Raw genomic sequence first — 23,076 nt, 5'->3', positions numbered from 1 at the left:
AGTTTGGCCTTTATCGATTCAAGCCCCAGTGCTTCAGAAGAGAGGATATATATTTTTTTGAGTAGTTTCACTTTCATTTCTATATTGGGAACGTGTAACTTTTAAAAATATTTTTTGTTTTAGGGCTTGACAAATTTGTGATTGTAGGAGCCAGGATACTGCATGTCACAAAACGTCCCCTCATCTTTCACTGTGTCACTGTTATCTCTCAGCTCCCCGTGTCACGATCATTAGTGTCCCCTCAGCTTTACTTACCTGAGTCTGTTTTCACGCTGATCCCCCTCCCATTCTTCCTCTGGTTGGCGCTCTGGTGTTACATGAGCAGCGGATGTCATGTGAACGCAAAGGCCACTGACTGGCTGCTGTTGTCACCTGACGTCCGCTGCTTATTTAAAGGGGTATTCTTTTTAAAGGGTATAGCTATTATCCCCTATCCAGAGGCTAGGGGATACAATGTCTGATCGTGGGGGGGGGGGGGGGGGGGGGCCTGCTGCTGCTGCTCGGACCCCACGCAATCTCCCTGCAGCACCCGCATTGTATGCTGGGCAGCGTCTCCAGTGTCGGACACTTCCGGGTTTCCGAGACTGGAGACGTGACGTAACATCAGGCCCCCTGTGACGTTATGCCATTTAGGGGATAATAGCTTAGATCCCGGAATACCCTTTTAAGGGTGCGTTCACACGCTAGTAACTAGCAGCGGGAAACTCACTGCGAGTTAGGCTACCATTCATTTGAATTGGTCCGCGAACAGTCCGCAAGTCTGACACTACTGCGGACTGTCTGTGGACCCATTTAAATCAATGCTTGCGTAACTCGCAGCAGGATTCCCCCAGCTAGCGTGTGAACGCACCTCACACAGGCAGAGGTAAGTTTAATGTTAGTCTGATTTTTGTAAATCAAAAACCACCCCGTATTGGAAAGGGATGTTGCAAACCTAGGTGCCGCAACAAGTCGACCTGTTGCCTGGGATTTGTCAAGCCTTGGTTTATTTGTATTAAAGGAATTGGCACAACAGTAAATATATTTAAAGGGGTACTCGGGGGGGGGGGGGGGGAAACAAATTTTTTTTTTTTTTAATCAGCTGGTGCCAGAAAGTAACAGATTTGTAAATGACTTCTATATAAAAACGTAACCCTTTCAGTACTTATCAGCTACTTTATAAGACAGAGGAAGTTAAGTTGTTCTTTTCTGTCTGACCACAGTACTCGTCAGGAACTGTCCAGAGCAGGATAGGTTTTCTATAAGGATTTTCTCCTGCTCTGGACAGTTCCTGACATGGACAGAGGTGTCAGCAGAGAGCACTGTGGTCAGACAGAAAACAACTCAACTTCCTGTGGAGCATAAAGCAGCCAAGTACTGGAAGGGTTAAGATTTTTAAATAAAGTTAATTACAAATATGTTAACTTTCTGGCACCAGTTGATTTAAAACAAACAAAAAAAAAAAATTCCACCGGAGTACCCCCTTAAACACTTCAGATTTTCGGCATGTGGATTCCGCACAAGCCATAAACCACCCAAATTAATGCGGAATTGGTGCGGAAATTCTGACGTTTGACTATAGCTAGAGATGAGCGAACTTATAGTAAATTTGATTAGTCACGAACTTCTCGGCTCAGCAGTTGATGACTTTTCCTGCATAAATTAGTTCAGCTTTCAGGTGCTCCCATGGGCTGGAAAAGGTGGATACAGTCCTAGGAGACTCTTTCCTAGGACTGTATCCACCTTTTCCAACCCACCGGAGCACTGGAAAGCTGAACTAATTTATGCAGGAAAAGTCAGCAACTGCCGAGCCGAGAAGTTCGTGACGAATCAAATTTACTGTAAGTTCGCTCATCTCTAATTATAGCCTAAATGTTAAAGGGAGTCTGTGAATCCCACAACCTGGTCAGTAGTGGTCCTTGTATTCCCAGTGATTGTGGACTTGTCTTGGTGTCATCCAGGTGGTTGGTTGTGGTGAAGAGAAGGTTTAGATAGAGGAGCTGTGATTTGTACGGGGCCCATAGACTGTAGAGGATTAGATAGTTACTCTAGAAACTCACTAATAACCACAGAAAGGCCTCACATCCTGTATAGTAGTGTTCTGGTGTCTGTGGCAGCAGCTCGGTCACTTAGAGTAGCTTATTTTTTATCGTGATATTGTGGCTGTGTATATGTTCATGGATGGATATATATATAAATGTTTTTTTTTTTTTTTTTGCACTAAATATATCTGCAGACTGAGATCTGCATCAAAAAGATCCATATACCGCAGTCTGCATTGTCATAATATCCAGGAGCTGTGTTATATGGTCACATGGAGGTGGCCTCTGGCTATATTTATGTTTGTTTTTATTTATTTTTAATTTTAAATTTTTTTTGCAAAATTGCTGGTAATTACATCCTAGTAAGAAATTGTTCACACTAAGGAAATTCTGAAAGAAATATTTGCTGAATTCCTCAGTGGATTTCAGCTGTTCAAAATGGTCCTAAATTGGTGCTTATGTCCACAACAATTTGCCACAGACGTAAGCGCCATCCTAGAACTTCTCTGAAGGATTCTACCGGAAGATTAAACTTATTCGGACATCCAAAGGAATGAAATTCCTCGTCAGGGAACTAAGCAGCGGAATTTCCATCGAAAACAATGAGTGTGCAAGGGATGTAAGGTGAAGTGATCTCCTGTTGGTATCATGTAAACTAGTGTTTCCCAACCAGGGGGCCTCCAGCTGTTGCAAAACTACAACTCCCAGCATGCCCGGACAGCCGTTGGCTGTCCGGGCATGCTGGGAGTTGTAGTTTTGCAACAGCTGGAGGCCCCCTGGTTGGGAAACACTAGTTTGATTCTTTGCTGGACAGCTCCTCTGTATGAGGGTGTTCTCCAGTCTTCAGGGTTTCTGATGCAGTTTTATTGTAGCCAAAGCTGGATATGTATAGAACAACGTGAGGTCTCCCACTCTTCAAATTCATTCCTTGGGGGGGAGATTTATCAAAACCTGTGTAGAGGAAAAGCTTACCAGTTGCCCATAGCAACCAATCAGATCACTTCATTAATTTTGCAAAATGAAGAAACCTGGTTGCTATGGGTAACTGGTCCATTTGTCCTCTGCACAGGTTTGGATAAATCTCACCCTTGTTTTGTCTTCATAAAAACTACATAGAAGCCACATCCTTTAACCAATAAAAGGACGCAGGGTTTTTCAGTTTTTGCATTTTCGTTTTTCCTTCTTACCTTTTTAAAAATCATAACCCTTTCAATTTTCCACCTAAAAATCCATGTTATGGCTTATTTTTTGCGTCACCAATTCTACTTTGCAGTGACATTAGTCATTTTACCCAAAAATCCACGGCCAAACGGGAAAAAAAATCATTGTGCGACAAAATTGAAGAGAAAACACAATTTTGTAACTTTTGGGGGCTTCCGATTCTACAGTGCATATTTCAATAAAAATGACACTTTATCATTATTCTGTAGGTCCATACGATTAAAATGATCCCCTACTTATATAGGTTTGATTTTGTCGCACTTCTGGAAAAAATCATAACTAGATGCAGGAAAATTTACACGTTTAAAAATGTCATCTTCTGACCCCTATAACTTTTTTTTTTTTTTTTTTTTAGCACGTACAGGGCGGTATGAGGACTCATTTTTTGCGCTATGATCGGAAGTTTTTATCGGTACCATTTTTGTTTTGATCGGACTTTTTAATCACTTTTTATTTTTTTTTAATGGTATAAAAAGTGACCAAAAATAATCTTTTTTGGGACTTTTGAATTTTTTTGTGCGTACGCCATTGACCGTGCGGTTTAATTAACTATATATTTTTATAGTTCGGACATTTACTCACGCGGCGATACCACATATGTTTATTTTTATTTACACTGTTTTATTTTATTTTTTATGGGAAGGGGTTAAATGATCTTAACACTTTTTAAATTTTTTTTTTTTGCAGTGTTATAGCTCCAATAGGGACCTATAACACTGCACACACTGGTCTCCTATGCTGATCACTGGCGTGTATTAACACTCCTATGATGAGTGTTATCGGTGCTTGACTGCTCCTGCCTGGATCTCAGGCACGGAGCAGTCATTCGCCGATTGGACACTGAGGAGGCAGGTAAGGTCCCTCCCGGTGTCCTGTAAGCTGTTCGGGACGCCGCGATTTCACCGCAGTGGTCCCATACAGCCAGACTGAGCAGCTGGGTTACTTTCACTTTTGCTTCAGACGAGGCAGTCAGCTTTGATCGCCGCGTCTGAAGGGTTAATACAGGGCATCACCGCGATCGGTGATGTCCTGTATTAGTCGCGGGTCCCGGCGGCTGTCAGTCTCCTCGGGTCTTCTGCTCTGGTCTGAGATCGAGCAAACTACTGCTATGTCCTATACATAGCACTGAACAGTATTAGCAATCACATGATTGCTATAGCTAGTCCCAAATGGGGACATAAAGTGTTAAAAATAAAATAAAGAAAAAAGAGAAAAATCCCCTCCCCCAATAAAAATTCATTTTTTCCCATTTTACCCCCAAGGAAAAAACGAAAACGCTAAACTAAAATTGGCCTGGTCCATTTGCCTGTTTTTTTTTTTTTTTTTTTATTATTTTTTTTTTTTTTGTTTGTTTTTATTATACATATATAATGCCCAGGCTGCTGGCATAGAAAACAAAAACTCAAAATGTACCTGCCGCCGTTCCCATGTATTGTTGCTCTTGTTCTCTGGCCCCAGCAGTGTCCTTCCTCAGCTGGTGAGGGGCAGTGACATATTGAGCCCTGGCAACCAGGAAGACTACCAGTCCTTAATCTATCTTATAGGGCAGTGTTCTCCAACCTGCGGACCCCCAGATGTTGCAAAACTACAACTCCCAGCATGCCCGGACAGCCGACGGCTGTCCGGGCATGCTGGGAGTTGTAGTTTTGCAACATCTGGAGGTCCGCAGGTTAGAGACTACTGTTATAGGGTACTCTACCTAAATAAATGCCCTGCAGGACTAGATGATGGCAGATGCCGGAGAGACAGATATACATGTCGGCCCACTGTTCCAGTAGAGGCAGGGAACCCAGTTATCAGATAATGATATATAATTTACTTTGGGGTCTATGGGAAAGAGGGGGGGGGGGAACCTCTTTGAGCTATAAAATATGAGAAAACGCTTTGTATTATGGAGATTCCTGTACTTCTGTGTCCACGGTCCCTCCTGCCGGTTCTCTGATCACTCATGATGACTCGGCCTTTCTGATGGTGTCAGGATTCACGGTCTTTCAGAGGAAAATCAAGCCTTCTGGACAATTGGAGGGGGTTCCTAAATATAGAGGGGTGTCCTGTATTAGCTCAGCTTTCTGTAATGCAGGACAGGTTAGAGAGGCCCTTCCTGAATGAAATAAGCTTTGTCTATGAGAGGGTCTCCCACGATCAGCTGTAATCAATAAGTGACCTCACGAGGGGGGGAATTGAGGATTGGAGTAGAGAAACCCCTCTAACCATTTTACCATCTGTTCCTGTGCGAACCATTGGCTTTGATCCCGACAGCTGTAAAGAGGGGGGTGAAGCCTTCTGCGGCAACCCACCCCTCCCCCATAGACCATGTCTTTGACCACCTATGGTCTTCATGTTTTGTATGTTTAACATTCTGTCCCAAGAGACAAATGTGTGAATGTCACATTCCAAACCATTGCAGCTCTTCTTGGTTCCTGCCTTATGCACTGTATTGGGGGAAGCAGCACCCCTAATTTCTATGGTTCAATATGTGTCCATGAGGGATTGACATGCAATGCAGTCTGAACATAGGCATACATCAATAGACTGCAACAATGGGTCATGTAAAATTGTTCCAGTCATACCCAAAAAAAATCACTATGGCTGTATATTTGCATTGACTTACATAGAATTTGAGACTGTTTAGTGACCTATGAAGGGTTTTGTTGTCCCTAATACGTGATAGTCCTTGACAGAGATCAGTGGTTCCCAACCAGTGTGCCTCCAGCTGTTGCAAAACGACAACTCCCAGAATGCCCGTGCTGGGAGTTGTAGTTTTGCAACAGCTGTAGGCACGCTGGTTGGGAAATGCTGGGCAAGATGGTTGGCCATGAGTATGGGAACTTAAAGGGGTAATCCGGTGCTTGGACATCTTATCCCCAATCCAAAGGATAGGGGATAAGATGCCTGATCGCGGGGTCCGGCCACTGGGGACCCCCGTGATCTTACACGCCGCACCCAGTTTATAATCAGTCCCCGGTGCGTGTTCACTCCGGGTCTGATTACCGGCGACCACAGGGCCGGCGGCATGTGACGTCACACCTCTGCCCCCGTGTGACATCACGCTCCGCCCCTCAATGCAAGCCTATGGGAGGGGGCGTGACAGCTGTCTTGCCCCCTCCCATAGGCTTGCATTGAGGGGGGCGTAGTGTGAGGTCACACGGGGCTCCGGCCCGTGATCGACAGTAATCAGACCCGGAGCGAGCACGCTCCGGGGACTAATTATAAACTGGGTGTGGCGTGCAAGATCACGGGGGTCCCCAGCGGCAGGACCCCACAATCATGCATCTTATCCCCTATCCTTTGGATAGGGGATAAGATGTTAAAGCGCTGGAGTACCCCTTTAAAGGGCTACTCCGCCTCGAGACTTCTTTTCCCCTATGCAAAGGATAGTGGAATAAGAGGTCTGATCCCAGGGGGCTTCTGTGTTCGTACCCCTCCAATCATGTGTGAGAGGGGTCGTGACCGCTAGTACACAACTTATTCGGCACAACAAGCTTCCATGTTCAGACCGCCGCGGTGCCGCCTGTAGACTGCTGGCCGCTGGGACCAAACTACTCCCCTCCCCTGCGATCAGACATCTTATTAAATATATTTTGGGTAGGGGATAAGATGTCTAGTCGCGGAGTACCCCTTTAACTGTTTGTTATGGTTCTGTAGAATGCAATGCTTTTATTGGGAGGTACCACTGTAAAACTGCATCCACAATTTTAATGTGGTTGGTCCCCTGTTCCAAACAGTGCTGGACCAGACAGGTCCTAGGTCTGCAGAGACATTGGTATTAAGGACTCAAGTCCTTATTACATTCATGTATGTGATCGCTCCGACTCCTGCAATCTAGCCTGAGAAGATAGAAGTGGTTTATGGCGGCTAATGTGTCCTTCAGCTGTCCAGGCGTGATTTGGGGTTGGGGCGGGGAGGGTTGTAATTTTGCAATAGCTGAAGAGCGACAAGTGGTCAGAGGAAAGTACTAGGTGTAGTAGAGCTTCTGAGTCTTGGCAGCTCTAGGCAAAGTACTACAGCCAGTCACTGTCACAACAGGGATGTTACTCCTCTATTAGGCTCTTTGGTATACTACAGTTACTACAGGAAAAATGCTGAATAAGGCTGCATGCAGCACCACGTTTTTGCAATACAGTTCCCGTTTTAGGTTTTTGATGGAAAAACTGATTCCTCAAAACGTGACTAAACTGTATCAAAACGTGTGTAAAATTTTTTAACCCGTATACGGTTTGAAAAATGTCCGGTTGCATCCGTTTTTTTAAGAACCATATACATTTTTAACTTTTCACTCCATTTTGAATAAAGTTTCACTTGTTTGAAATTCCAAGAAAAAAAAACCTGCAAAGTCAAAAACTGTATGGTGAAAACCTGATGGAACCGTACGCACATACAGTTCTGTACGGTTCCCATTGACTCCCATGTTAAAAAAAAATAAAAATTTTTTTTTAATTATACGGTTTAATAGTTTTTCACCCGGACCAAAAAACGTGGTAGACTTCGGTTTTGGGTACGGGTAAAAAATTTGGACAAAAACGTAGAAGAGGCAAAACGGACTAAACCGGATGATGCGTCAATGCATACGGTTTTCTATACAGTTCCATGCGGTTTTTAACTTTAAACCGTATTCGGGAACTGTATTGCAAAAACTTGGTGTGCATGCCCCCTAACAAAAAGCAATGATATTGTAATTTACCATAATACAGTGATCCCTCAACTTACAATGGCCTCAACATACAATAGTTTCATCATACAATGGTCTTTTCTGGACCATTGTAAGTTGAAACCAGACTCTACATACAATGCTATGGACAGTCCAGATCTGTGAAACAGGTCAATGAACTGACCAATCAGAATGGGCATTCACTGGTAAAACTCCTGTATTACTGAAGCGTATGCACTGACTGGTGTCTGGTAGCGCCCCCTACAGTACAGGGTGGTATTACAGGTTATGTACTACTCTTTACCTGTGCCAGGGCTAGCTGCTCCTTTTGGACACCAGGTGAGGGCGACTCCATGTTACTTTTTTAGGACACTGTGTACTGTACAGGACCCTGAAGAAGCTCCTGTCCTCTACATAGACAGTGATTACAGCTCCCAGCAGATCTTTCTTAGTTTTATATGTAAGGAATTGCTTTATCTATATTTATCTACTTATTTTTCTTTAATCCTCACTAGAGATGAGCGAACTTACAGTAAATTCAATTTGTCACGAACTTCTCTGCTCGGCAGTTGATGTCTTTTCCTGCATAAATTAGTTCAGCTTTCAGGTGCTCCGATGGGCTGGAAAAGGTGGATACAGTCCTAGGAGACTCTTTCCTAGGACTGTATCCACCTTTTCCAGCCACCGGAGCACCTGAAGGCTGAACTAATTTACGCAGGATAAGTAATCAACTGCCGAGCCGAGAAGTTTGTGACGAATCGAATTTACTGTAAGTTTGCTCATCTCTAATCCTCACCTCTTTTCCTATTTTTGGATGACATTTTGGTGGCTTCAGAACCAATTACCAGGTTTCCATAGTTATGGTCTCGGCATACAATGGATTCAACATACAATGGTCGTCCTGGAACTGATCAATATTGTAACTTGAGGGACGACTGTATATACAAACATCAGTTTAACAGTCTAGACCAGTGTTTCCCAACCAGGGTGCCTCCAGCTGTTGCAAAACTACAACTCCCAGTATGCCCGGACAGCCGAAGGCTGCCCGGGCATGCTGGGAGTTGTAGTTTTGCAACAGCTGGAGGCACCCTGGTTGGGGAAATACTGGTCTAGTCACATGTACAGGATCCTGTGCAGGATTTGAAGCGGTGTACATGAGAATTCACCCTAAAACATCAAATTACACATAACAAATAAAAATAAATAAAATTAAACCCACAGTCACCATAGCCATCTTGATCACCCAAGACTATTCATAATGTGTATCCAATATAGCGTAGTCATTCTAACACTTTATTCTACTGTCAATTTGCACGTTAAAAAATAAAATTATCTATATATACTTAATATTCTATTGTAAAATAAAAATAAAAAAAATAAACACAAATTTAAAATAAAATAAATCCATGAGAAATGTCTGGACATATAGGGCCAAAACAGTCTGGTCCATGAGGGGTTAAGAAAAAAACAAAACAGGAAAAATTGTATTTCTATTATGAAAATAACTTTAACCATGGAAAACACTGTAAACCATGTTCAATAAACATTAGTAACCAGAGATGACAGTATGCTTGCTCTATTTACGTAGCTAGTATTCTTTAGTAATTACGCAATTTGCGTAGCAGGCCGCCTTTTAGTGTTTGCGCTATTTACTTAGCTTGGCAGCCTTTAACATTAGCGCTATTTGCGTAGCTGTTCACATTGCGTATATGCGGCGCCTGGACTTACATTCGGTTGCATCACCACGCTCCCGCTGCGCATGACGTCACTTCCGCATCTATGTGAGCGCGTTCGTGAATAGGCTGCCCTACGCCGCCAGCGTGACGCAGCTTTCAGCCTCCGCAGCTGAGTCGAAGGGCCTGTTCTTTGATCCATCACGTACTTTTCGTAGCGTAGGGAAAAAAAGTCTGAGCTTACGCCATCAACGCATAGCTGAGGAAGTCTTTACGGTCACCTCATTCGTGAATAGGGCACTTACGTCTGCCGCTGTGTTGGTCGCTGGCGACACTGCGTAGTTTTCGTAAGGCCGGTTCTCCTTGGCGGGCCCTGTGTAGGACGGGGTGGGAAGCGGCCGCTGCTGACGCGCTGCGGGTGTGTAAGCATTTGTATCGCGACGGGGCCCCGCTGGTCATAGGGGTGCCGGGCACTTAATAGGGTGAATGGGATTGTGTGAGGAGAGAAATACCGAGGAGGAGGAGTCCGGGGCCTGGAGAGCAGCCCCGAGCCGGCGCCATTTTCTGGGAGAGGAAGCCCGGGGGGTGGGCTTATATGTGGAGACGGATTGTATTGTAGCAATGTACGGTAACGGAGTGTGTGACCTGTACTGTGTACCGGGGAGAGGAGGCCGGGGCGGTGGTGTATGGAGGGCTGAGAGTGACTGCGGCCCCCGGGTACAGCGCTGACACTGCAGATAGGGGGGAGGGGCCGGCGGAGGTACATTGTGTATATACTGGGGGTGTACATTGTGTATATACTGGGGGTGTACATTGTATAAATACTGGGGGTGTACATTGTGTATATACTGGGGGTGTACATTGTGTATATACTGGGGGTGTACATTGTGTATATACTGGGGGTGTACATTGTATAAATACTGGGGGTGTACATTGTATAAATACTGGGGGTGTACATTGTATAAATACTGGGGGTGTACATTGTGTAAATACTGGGGGTGTACATTGTGTATATACTGGGGGTGTACATTGTGTATATACTGGGGGTGTACATTGTGTATATACTGGGGGTGTATACTGTATATACTGGGGGTATACATTGTGTATATACTGGGGTGTATGGGTGTATACTGTATATACTGTATATACTGGGGGTATACGGGTGTACATTGTGTATACTACTGGGGTGTACATTGTGTATACTACTGGGGTGTACATAGGCTCACAGGATATACCAGTAGGTGGTATGTGCAGCGATTTATATACTGGGGTGTATGTGTGTACATTGTGTATATACTGGGGGTATACATTGTATATACTGGGGGTGTATGGGTGTACATTGTATATACTGGTGGTGTGTACATTGTGTATATACTGGGGGTATACGGGTGTACATTGTGTATATACTGGGGGTATACGGGTGTACATTGTGTATATACTGGGGGTATACGGGTGTACATTGTGTATATGCTGGGGGTATACGGGTGTACATTGTGTATATGCTGGGGGTATACGGGTGTACATTGTGTATATGCTGGGGGTATACGGGTGTACATTGTGTATATGCTGGGGGTATACGGGTGTACATTGTGTATGCTGGGGGTATACGGGTGTACATTGTGTATATACTGGGGGTATACGGGTGTACATTGTGTATATACTGGGGGTATACGGGTGTACATTTTGTATACTGGGGGTATACAGGTGTACATTGTGTATACTACTGGGGTGTACGGGTGTACATTGTGTATACTACTGGGGTTGTATATAGGCTTACACAGGATATACCAGTAGGTGGTATGTGCAGCGATTTATATACTGGGGTTGGTGTATATAGGTGTACAGTGTGTGTGACGAGAAGCACCGTGTAATAGGATTCAAGATCCGTTTGGGTGCTCAACTTTAGGAGCAGACCAACTCCAATGTAATATCCAAAAAATAATGTGGAAGCGGCACTCCAACCAAGAAAATGAACGTGGTTTACGGACTCATCTGTGTACAGCGATGTTTTGGCTTTATTGATGAGCCAAAATGTCGCTGTACACAGATGAGTGAATAAACCACGTTCATTTTCTTGATTGGAGTGCCGCTTCCACCTTATGTTTTGTATATATTATATGCGCACACGTAAGTGTGATCAGGGGTATATAGAGGTGTGAGCCTGGAGGATTACGGGCCATAGGATGGTGTATACAGGAGAATATAGGTGGGCCTAAAGGAGCATACATTGTGCCATACTGACTATATACAGTATATAGTATCTGAACACTTATATAGGTATGTGAGCCTTGATGAGCGTACACTTTATATACCAGCCTAAAGGAGCATACAATGTGCCATACTGAATATATACCAGCCAGGGAGGCTTTATAAGTTTGTGTGATCCCTGGTGCATACATTATCTGCTGTACAGAGTGTATACTGGCAGGGGAGATTGTGTGTGTGTGTGTGTGTGTGTGTGTGTGTGTGTGTATGTATAATACACACACACACACACACACACACACACACACACACACACACACACACACTGTGTTTTATGGAGTATATACAGACAGGCAATGTAGGTAAACATCCTAGGTAGATGCTTTAGGGCAGTGTTTTTCCCAACCAGGGTGCCTCCAGCTTTTGCAAAACTACAACTCTCAGCATGCCCGGACAGCCGAAGGGAGTTGTAGCTTTGCAACAGCTGGAGGCACCCTGGTTGGGAAAAACACAGCTTTAGGCCATCCCATGATGTCTGATGTCACGGTATAAGACAGGCCCTCCAGTAGTAGCAGAACTACCCTAAAACTCCCATCATGCCTTAAAGGCCTTTTCACCAATCAGTGTGTTGTAGTTTTGAAACTGCTGGAGGGCCCCTACACTGGTAGGCTTTAAGCTGTCTGTATTACTAGGACACACAGTTCTGTAGTGTTGTGCCATTATCTAATAATAAATGATCAGAATGCACTGAAGTGAACTGTAGAGATTCCTATTGATCTCCCCTTCAGAGAAATGATGAAACCTGATGATTTAATAAAATACAGATTAAAAGGGGATATACCTATTATCATTTTATGAGCTCTGCAGCCCTTTCGCTGGTTTTCCCTGCACAGCGGTGCCCATAGCAATACAGGGAACTCCAGAATGGATGAGGCTGCAGTGACTGTTACACAGAAGCAGCCCCTTAGTCTCAGGATCAATGTCCCCACTGATCATTGGAAGGGCTTGCCTGATCATTACATTATGGACACCTTTTTATGCACTGATATATATATATATATATATATATATATATATATATATATATATATATATATATATATATATATATATTATTTTTTTTTTTTTTTTTTTTTTTAATATGATCTTGACAGCAAAATAAAGCAACTTCTTAAGTATTGTCCATTAGAAATGTCCTGCCCTTCAGCTGCTACTCATGTAAAGATAAGTTAGTTGCTGCTCTGTGTTAGGCTGGGTTCACATCATGTTTTATGCAATATGGGACCGCATACGGCTGGGGGAAGCTAAATCCGTGTGCTCCTGTATCCCTGCCGTATGCGGCCTGAATGTAATGCATTTCAATGAGCCGACCGGAGTGAAGCGCTGACTCCGGTCTACTAATTTTAGCCCCGTATGCGGGTTTCTGACCGGACCTAAAACCGTGGTCTACCATGGTTTTTAGGTCAGGTGGAAAACCGCATACGGGAAAAAATGAGCCGACCGGAGTCAGAGCTTCACTCCGGTCGGCTCATTGAAATGCATTACATTCACGCCGCATACGGCAGGGATACGGGAGCACATGGTTTTAGCTTCCCCCCCCCCCCCCCCCCCAGCCGCATGCGGTCCCGTATTGCATAAAACATGTGAGCCCAGCCTAACAGAGATACATTTTTAGGGGTACTCCACTGGAAAACAAACTGGTGTCAGAAAGTTAAACTGATTTGTAAATTACTTCTATTTAAAAAACGTAATCCTTCTAGTACTTATCAGCTGTTATATGTTCCACAGGAAGTTCTTTTCTTTGAACTTCCTCTGTGGTATACAGCAGCTAAGTACTGGAAGGATTAAGATTTTTAACTAGAAGTAATTTATAAATCAGTTTTTAACTTTCTGGCACCAGTTGATAAAAAAAAAAAAAAAAAAAAAAAAAAATAAAAAAAATACCCCTTAAAGGGAAACTGACAGCAGGGTCACCTGCACTTACCTGATATATGGTGGATAGTGCTGATTCAATGGCTTTTTACTGGGTGAAAATAGGTGCAGCCGCTAAAGAGATATTGATCTTTTTACTAATATTGTTTTTACTTAACTGTACTGTAGGGGTGTGTATGTACAATGCTTTATCCCGTGCACTCTGCCCAATAACTCTGCTACTTGATGGATGGATACTTTATAAAGGGGTCACAGTATTCAGCCAGAGTGGGCGGTAGAAAGTTTTGCACATGCAGGAGCAGCTGCCTTCCAGTTCCGTTAATTTTTTTAGAGCTGAGGAACGTGCTCTCGAATCACCCAAAGTGCAAGAAATAGTGCAAACGTGTTACACTAAAAGATGTGCACAAAGGATGCGGTCTATCGCAAGCCCTTCTCCGACAGGAGAGAGGCCCCCAACAAACCTTACTCTTTTTCTCCGGACCAAAAGGTACCTGCGAGGTTCCAGGTTTGATGTCCCTTTTTGCTGAAGCTACTAAGGGACCACAAATGCTCCCAGCATCCCCCTTGGCGTTAGCCAAGGTATCTGCATGCAGGAATACCCGGGGTTTTTCCAGGGAGGTGCAGAACCTAATGGCCACACACCTCCCCTAGACCGCCAGGTGGGACACCCAGAAGGGCTTCCGCATCCTAACAATCCTGTGGACGCACAACACTCAAAGTGACAGTGACAAAAATAAATAAGTCCAGTTCAGTTAAGAAGTAAAAAACCATATTTGCAATAAGATGAGTATCTCCGAAAATACTCCACTGATTGCTGTCAACCATGTCAAGTCAACCATGCTGTCAAGTCCCCATTCTTAAAATCTCAAGTGCTCCCAGCAGTCGGACCTTCTGCAATCCTGTGCATTGGGGTTGTGTTAATGGTTGGGCAACCCATTTAAGTATCCTAGCCGTATGCCATCACTTCATGAGACCTTTTTGAACATGCAGCCAAGTTCTGATCCATGTGGTTGTGGTATCTGACGTCTCGTATAAATACATGGACTTTGGTCTTGACGGTGATTGCAGGACAGGGCAAGAACTTTATCAGTTCGATTTAGATGAGGAAAGGGTCAGAAATCCCTGTGCCTTTAGTCATTTGCAGTCAGATCCCTATCTGATGTGTCAGCTATGACTAAGTAGTTGTGTTTTTAAGGTCACATGGGGCCTCAGAATTTAATTGCATTGTCTTTTTATTGTTGAATTGCTTTTACTAATAAAGGCGGCTCAATGTTTGTTTGGCATGACCAGACTACGTTAGAACCACCCACTGAAATGTCATATTCTCTCCCCCCTCCCCCACCCTGTAGGTAGGGAATCCCCACTAGGATGGGAATCCTAGTCTGCTGCTACCCCCAGCCGGCAGCCGCCCCCCCCCCCCAAACAACTGCGATCTACATCTTTTGCTTTGTTAGTAGTGCAGGACCTTCTGTTGCAAGCTGGAGTAATGGAGGACCTGCCGCATGATGAAATTTCATTGCGCAGCAGGTCCTGCACCACTCCAGAAAAAGGAGCGAATGATGAAGAGGCCTCTACCTGCCCCAAGGCTAGAAAACTGAGGTACAAAAAAAATCCTTTAAGTGTATGTTCACAGCAGATACTCTGACAAGGGACCCATACACTGCCTCCATCTGTGCCTGCTTGTAGCGTCAATCTGCTGCTACGAGCAGACACGTTGCGCGCGTGCGCAGTATACTTGCACACATCACTGTTGCTCTCGGCCAACCTCAGGGAGCAGGGGGAGGGGTCCCATGTGTGCGAGTACACTGCGCAGGAGCGTGGCGCCTCGCACATCGCAGTGTGTCTGCTCGTAGCGACGGATTGCTGCTATGAGCAGGCACAGATGGAGGCACAATGTTAGGGGTCCATAGTTGGCGGATCCGCAGTGTAAAATACGCTGCGGATCAGTCTGTGTGAACGTATACTTAAGCTAAAAAAAAATTACTTTTGTATGGCTCATAAAAAATTTCAAATATGGTGGAAATAGTCTGTTTAAAAACCAGAATCACTGTGCTATTTCAGGAAACCGGAATATTGGAATCACTGATGCATGAATATACTAACTAGAGGCTGAAGCCTTCTCATCACCCCCCCACACACACACCCAATGGGTGCATTGGGTTTGTTGGTACAGCAAGAGGCTTCGGCAAGGGAGTGTAGGGAAGGTTTTTTTTTGTTTTTGTTTTTTTTACATGGTCTACAGATATCTGGATGAGTATCTGGGACACTTGTACAGGTACTTGTGTAAAATGTCCGGTATCTGTGCAGATACCAGTGTTTGGATATCCCTAATGGTGTCCGTTCTAATGAATAGCCAGCAATGCTTTGATACAAGAAAGTTTACAGGGTGTGTACTGTGTGCTTTGTGAATCAGTTCCTTTATGGCATTTTGGATTTTAGAGTTTATTGCATTGGAATCTTGTTTTCTGGAGTTTGTACCAAACAGATACAATTCAATGTGAGTTTTTATGATCATCCTGTGACCACAAAAGGTTTGGAATATAAACAAAGCTTTCCATTAAATATCAATAACCAGATATTGGTTTGCAATTCCCTTTTTCGTAAAATGAGTTGTAGAAGTTTGTATTATTGGCTCCAGTAAACAGATTTCCTTAGTTGCTGTGTTGTGGGCTTTTCTCTCATTATTGATATTTTGTTCCCCAGGTCACCTGGCCCTGCATGCGATGGGAGCTTTATCATGGCAAGCGAGACTGGGCTTGGTACACGTCTGAGGGCCACATCTGGAATGGGCGACGGAGTAGAAGGGGTCCCGATGTCAGGGGCCCCACAACCTTCACCTACTCAACCCCAGCCACAAGGTGCCCTGTTAGTCAACCCTCCTCCTCCTGAAACTACCAGACCAAACCAGCCAAAGCGCCAGACCAACCAGTTACAGTACTTATTAAAGACCGTGCTGAAGACACTATGGAAGCACCAGTTTGCTTGGCCTTTTCAGCAGCCTGTGGATGTTATCAAACTAAACCTGCCTGTGAGTACATATGTGTATTTATATATTGACTGGACTTAGTACTAGATGAAATTACATGTTGTATGTCCTTATCCATTGCAATAGGCAGCTCCAGAAATGTGGGATTTCCAAATTAGGCTTTCTACATGGATATGGGCCCAACATCGATTACTCTTTCGGCATATCCTGTGGATGTGCCAAAAATGTCCTAGTTAGGGTATGTTCACACAACATCCGTGTAGAGTTCCGCTGGAATATTTTCGCATGGAGATTTCGTGGAATCAATTGGATTCTCCTGCACTGTGCACACAGAAGAATTTCCCAATTTGAAATCCCAATTCCGGCTTCCACAGTAAGACTAGACAAGTCTATCCTTTCTGTGTATTCTGCCGGGAAATGCTTTGCCATCCATGAGATGGCGCATTTCCAGGCGGTCCTAGCACCCACTGGAGCATGCAAATGTGTGGAATGTATACCTGGTTTATTTAAAAAAAAACAAAACATTTCCTGCACATTTTTGGCCCTGTGAACCCGGCTTTAGGTATACTACTTCAAAGAGGTTGTCCTAAGATCATAATTTATCGCCTGTCCAGAGGATATGTGAGCATTATCTAATCAGTAGAGCTCTGGCTGCTGGGACCCCTGCCGTTAACAAAAATAGGGTCCCCTATACCCCAAGGGGGGGGGGGGGGGTCAGGTGCCAGTCAAATATCCACTCTGCTGCCCCAATTCCTTGCTATGAGACCCATTGCGATCCAAACTTAAGGGGGCATATCAAAAGTTTACGAAAATGACCGTAACTCTTAAAGCTATAGGAATGACATGGAGTTTCTATAAACTCAGGATTTTGCTTCTGCATGTTTTTCAATTTGTTTTTCATGACTCTGCCAAATTATTTGCCAACTTAAACATTGGCCCCCACCGGTTTTAGGACATGTTAACATGCAGCCGAAAGAGGCCTGAAAGCATGCACTCATTCCACACTGGATTTTTAGGTCTAGTGTACTGTCCTTGTCTATGGGTTTTTAGTGTTACAAGCATACTAAAAAAAGGTTGGCGATTCCCAACCTGTGACTGTCTAGTTGTGAAAAAATAAATTAAATTAAATAAATAAATGAATAAACACCACTCCCAGCATAACCTGCCGTTCTAATTTTGTAAAAGCTGGAGAGAGACAGGTTGGGGGGGGGACACTGATGTATTTGCTACAGTGAGAACATATTAATTAAAAATATATATTTTTTAAAATAGGACTATTATAAAATTATCAAGATCCCAATGGACATGGGCACCATTAAGAAACGTCTGGAGAACTATTATTATGTCAGCGCCCAGGAATGTATCCAGGACTTTAATACAATGTTTACAAACTGCTACATCTACAACAAAGTAAGTCTGAGAATTCATATTCTTTATAGTGTGTGTGTTCTTTCACTGTAATAGAGGATGCATGTTCACAAGTGTTTGCTTGTTTACATAGGACTTGTGTTTACTTGGTTGGTGGAGGGTCCAGGCAGGTGGTTACTGAGCACTATGGCCTGGAGTTTTCAGTCCGACACAAAACTTATTTTTGTCTGACAGGTAGCACAATTGCCTTGGTGAAATGAAAGCTGAGCCGTGATTGGTTGCTATCTGAGATTGATAAAACTAGGCTTGTATGTATTAAAGAAATCGGTGGCGGGAAAGCACTGAGATGGGTACACAGAGCACAAAGAAAATGACAACAGTGCTATGGTGGAAACAAATCACAAAAAGGAGCAGCACTCCTCAAGTATTGTTAGCTCGTATGTAAAGGTTCTCTGAGCATCGTGCTGAAAGCTTAATGCGTTTACTTCCCAGTCCCCAGGATATTCTGTTTTACTGGGTCAGACTGGCTTTAAGGTTTACAAGGTCTTTTGTGTGGTTTTCTGACTGTCCCGTACGCAACCTAAATGGACTTTGATCCTGCGTCCTTCATCCGCATATTGCTAGATACTAACCTGTCTACTAGAGTCCTGCAGCCACTGGTGTACAGTGTTATAGAATATCATAATTTGTCTGTACCACAGGGAAAAAACAGAGGGAACGCGCCCCTAGTGAAGTACCTTTAGATTTGTCTATAACAAGTGCATAGAATTGCTCTGATCTAGTTGTGTTGCGCTCAGTGCACTACAAACCTCTATTATCACAATGGGACCTGCTGCTGTAGCTCATCCGGTGGAGGCTTGGATATCCCCGAAAAGCACACTTGAATTGTAGAAGAAAGAAGAACTTTCCACAGCGCTGGTCCTCTTGTGCAAACAGCAGCTAAGACATCTGGTATTATTATTAAAGATAAGTTTTTGTGCAAACAATGCATTTCTAGACCATTACGGACTAGAAATGCATTGTTTGTGCTAAATAAACTCCTCTTTAACCCCTTAAGGACTGAGGGTTTTTCGGTTCGTGCACTTTCGTTTTTTCCTCCACACTAAATTCGATTCGTCACGAACTTCTCGGCTCGGCAGTTGATTACTTTTCCTGCATAAATTAGTTCAGCTTTCAGGTGCTCCGGTGGGCTGGAAAAGGTGGATACAGTCCTAGGAGACTCTTTCCTAGGAATGTATCCACCTTTTCCAGCCCACCGGAGCACCTGAAGGCTGAACTAATTTACGCAGTAGAAGTCATCAACTGCCGAGCCGAGAAGTTCGTGACGAATCGAATTTACTGTAAGTTTGCTCATCTCTACTCCTCACCTTTTAAAAATCATAACCCTTTCAATTTTGCACCTAAAAATCCATATGATGGATTATTTTTTGCACCACCAATTCTACTTTGCAGTGACATCAGTCATTTTACCCAAAATCTACAGCGAAACAGGAAAAAAAATTGTGCGACGAAATTGCATATGGGCCGGTATGAAGGCTCATTTTTTGATCGCTTTTTATTCATTTTTTCATGATATAAAAAGAGACCAAAAATATGTTGATTTGGAATTTTTTTGGGCATATGCCATTGACCGTGCGGTTTAATTAATGATATATTTTTATAGTTGGGACATTTACGCACGCGGCGACACCACATGTGTTTATATTTTTTCTTTACATGGTGTTTATTTTAATGGGAAAAGGGGTGATTGGAACTTTTATTATGGAAAGGGTTAAATCACTAACTTTTTTTGACACTTTTTTTTTTTTTCTGCAGTGTTAAAGCTCCCATAGGGACCTATAACACTGCACACACTGATTTCCATAACGGTTCACTGCAAAGCCATAGCTCTGCAGTGATCAGGGTTATCGGCGGCCGATTTGCTCAAGCCTGCATCTCAGGGTTTGAGCAATAAATCGCCGAAGGGACACGCCGGAGGAAGGTAAGAGGACCTCCGCTTGTGTCCCAACTGATCGGGACACAGCATTTTCACTGCAGTGGTCCCGATCAGCCCCACTGGGTGGCCGGGCAGCTTTCCCTTTCGTTTTAGGGTTAATGCCGCGCACTATTAGCCCCGGGTCCTGGCTTCAGATACATGCCGGGACCGACCCACGTGACCCCGCGTTATATCGCGGGAGCCGGCAAAGGACGTAAATATACGTCCTTGGTCTTTAAGGGGTTAAGAATATCAGCTGTCTTAGCTCCTGTTTGCACCAGAGGACCAGCGCTGTGGAAAGTTCTTCCTCCTTCTTCAATTCAAAAATCATTTGTCAGTAGGCACTGATGAGATTAAATGCAGAAATCTGCTAAAACATCACCCCCTTGTAGCTGTCCTAAGGACAAGACCCTGTAGATCAGGGGTCTCAAACTGGCGGCCCTCCAGATGTTGCAAAACCAACTCCTAGCATGCCTGGACATGACCAGACAGCCATTTGCTGCAGCTAATGCCTGTTAGGAATGCTGGGAGTTGAAGTTTTGCAACATCTGGAGGGCCACCAGTTTGAGACCCCTGCTGTAGATCTATGTGTTGTTTCCAGGTAAACATGGGTACACCTAATGTTTGGCATGTATTGAAAGTTGTTAATGCTAAACATTAAGGTGCTTTTTATCTATGCCTGCCTCTGATCGCTGCTTCTGTCTAGCAGGCTGTCATTGCATGCCCAGCTCACTGCAGTCTGTGCTGCGGCAGTCATGTGATGTGCTCTCTGCTCCCAATACACAGTGAGAGCCTGGAGCTCACATTGTGCTGTAAAGAGCCCGCCCTCGCTTCCTGTATTCTAACCAAAACAAGCAGTTACTAATGACCGTGCGAGACGAGCAACCAAGGGCTGACTGTGTTCTAGCAGGTAGGGAGACACCTGCTGGACATGATTTATAGTGAACGTTCTGCAATATTTTGCTATTAAGAAATCTATATTAAAATTAGAAGTGCTTATTAGCCCACTGCCTTGGGCTAAGGCATAAATATCCATACTAACACCTCTTAACCAGATGTATGATCTTTCACCCATAGGCTAGAACAGTGATGATGAACCTTTTTTGAGCCCAAGTGCCCGAACCGTAATGCACGCCAACTTTTTTTTCCCCTCAAAGTTCCAGCACAGCAATTAAATCAGAATGCACATTAGGTTGGCAGTATAATTCTCCCCCACAGGGTTGGCAGTATAATTCTCCCCCACAAGGTTGGCAGTATAATTCTCCCCCACAAGGTTGGCAGTATAATTCTCCCCCCACATTAGGCAGGCAGTGTTCCCCCCACATTAGGCAGGCAGTGTTCCCCCCACATTAGGCAGGCAGTGTTCCCCCCCCCCCCCCCCCACATTAGGCAGGCAGTGTTCCCCCCCCCCACATTAGGCAGGAAGTGTTCCCCCCCCCCCCCCACACATTAGGCAGGCAGTGTACCCCCCCCCCACATTAGGCAGGCAGTGTACCCCCCCCCCCCCCCCCACTAGGCAGGCAGTGTTCTCCATTGCGAGTAAGGGGGCACAGACATTGCGTATATGCGCTGTTAACGCCCCCCCCCTCGCCAACGGTCAGCGCCTGGGTTGGTACCTCATGGGTCCGGGTCCCCCTATGTCTCTGCTCGCCTCGCTCGCGCTATAGCAGCTAGGCGTGATGCAGGGACCATAAGCTGGCTGAAGACTTCACTGAAGACTACATTAGGTAAGTACTTTCCCCCCTTTTTCTCCATAGGTATGGAGCTCGCAACCTCTGGAGACCCCCGGTTTTTGGCCCACCTTCAGTTTATGGGGCTGGTTTATACAGGGGCTGCATTTTTTATTGGGGGAGCAGTGGCACCTAAGGGGGCATATATGTAGATGTGGTGTGTGTGTGTGTGTGTGTGTGTGTGTGCTTGGTTCTACTACCCCAGCGTCTTATATGCGGCTGTCAGTCACGGCGCTGATTCTGGCCGGGCGCTCTCAGCGCCGGCTTGCTTTCGTTTTCCCTCAGCGCCTTATTTGCGGCTGACAGCCGCGGCGCTGCTACGAGCCAGGCGCTTCAGCGCCGGCTTACTTTCACTTTTGCTGGCCGTCTCTGCCGGCGTTTAGGCCGCCCGCCCTATTCCCCCGAGCGCTATGCTGACTAGACATGGCGCTCGGGGCAAGGAGCGGGCGCCATGACGGTTCTTCTTCGGCCGTCTGTAGCTCCGCCCACTGGGCTGGAGCTCACGGGTGCGAAGCAGCGTCCAATCAGCACAGGGGGCGCGATTTTTCTATGTGAAGGGGCCTGTCACCATGTGCCTTGCTTCTGGCACGCCCCTCCCTTCCGATTGGCTGGCCTGTTCAGTATCTCTGACTGCAGGGAGCGGGTTTTCTCTGCAGCTAACAGGGGACGCAGTCTAGGGTAGAATGTTCATGGGACAGGTCTCCTCTCTAGGGCTATTCTCCCTCTATGCAGAAACCTGGAATTTCAGTGCCTTATTATCTGTAGAACTGTGATACTAAAATGTCTGGCTCTGCCTAGACCTCTTGCCCTGTCTGCTCCACTTCTTCCCCAGACCCCCGGGTGCTCCCTGATGCCCCCCGGTCCCAGTGGGTTTCTTCCCTGACCCGGTATATGGCTGACTTGACTCCTCTATCCATAGATCATCAGATTGTTCTCCTTGCAGGTTCCGTCAGTCTTTGCTCTGGGGGCTCCGCTCCCCCTTCTCCTCCAAAGGCGGTTGTTTCTTCCCCTTCTCTGGCAGGTGGTTACAACGGATGCCAGCCTGTCTGGCTGGGGCGGTGTGTTCTGGGATTGGATGGTTCAGGAACTCTGGTCTCCCCTGGAGACCCTTCTTCCGATAAACATATTGGAATTGCGGGCGATTCTTCTTTTCTTATTCATTGGGAGTTCCGTCTTCAGTCCCGTCCTGTCCGTGTTCTGTCCGATAACCACATCCGTTGCGTACATAAATCAACAGGATGGCTCTCGCAGCTCGGCAGCCATGGCAGAGTTGACAAAGATTCTCACTTGGACGGAGAACAAGGTTCCGGCCATCTC

General features: G+C 45.0%; 1 protein-coding gene across 10 annotated transcripts in view; it reads left to right on the top strand.

The window, feature by feature from the left end:
• The window catches only part of BRD4 (bromodomain containing 4), a 73,822-nt gene that overhangs the window by 5,193 nt on the left and 45,553 nt on the right, over nucleotides 1–23,076 (top strand). For 8 of the 10 annotated variants that reach the window (XM_056570862.1, XM_056570857.1, XM_056570854.1 and 5 more), the window contains exons 2-3: nucleotides 16,404–16,728; nucleotides 17,959–18,096. In XM_056570862.1, coding sequence (XP_056426837.1) covers nucleotides 16,438–16,728; nucleotides 17,959–18,096 — 429 coding nt within the window. In that variant the 5' untranslated portion in view covers nucleotides 16,404–16,437. Of the gene's footprint in view, nucleotides 1–9,686; nucleotides 9,982–16,403; nucleotides 16,729–17,958; nucleotides 18,097–23,076 lie in introns of those variants that run through there. The other 2 variants (XM_056570855.1, XM_056570863.1) reach the window with 2 other exon arrangements.

The sequence above is a fragment of the Hyla sarda genome, chromosome 4 (assembly GCF_029499605.1).
Source record: "Hyla sarda isolate aHylSar1 chromosome 4, aHylSar1.hap1, whole genome shotgun sequence".
NCBI lineage: Eukaryota > Metazoa > Chordata > Amphibia > Anura > Hylidae > Hyla > Hyla sarda.
The sequence above is the reverse complement of the archived record's forward strand: the minus strand, read 5'-3'. Positions and strand labels throughout refer to the sequence as shown.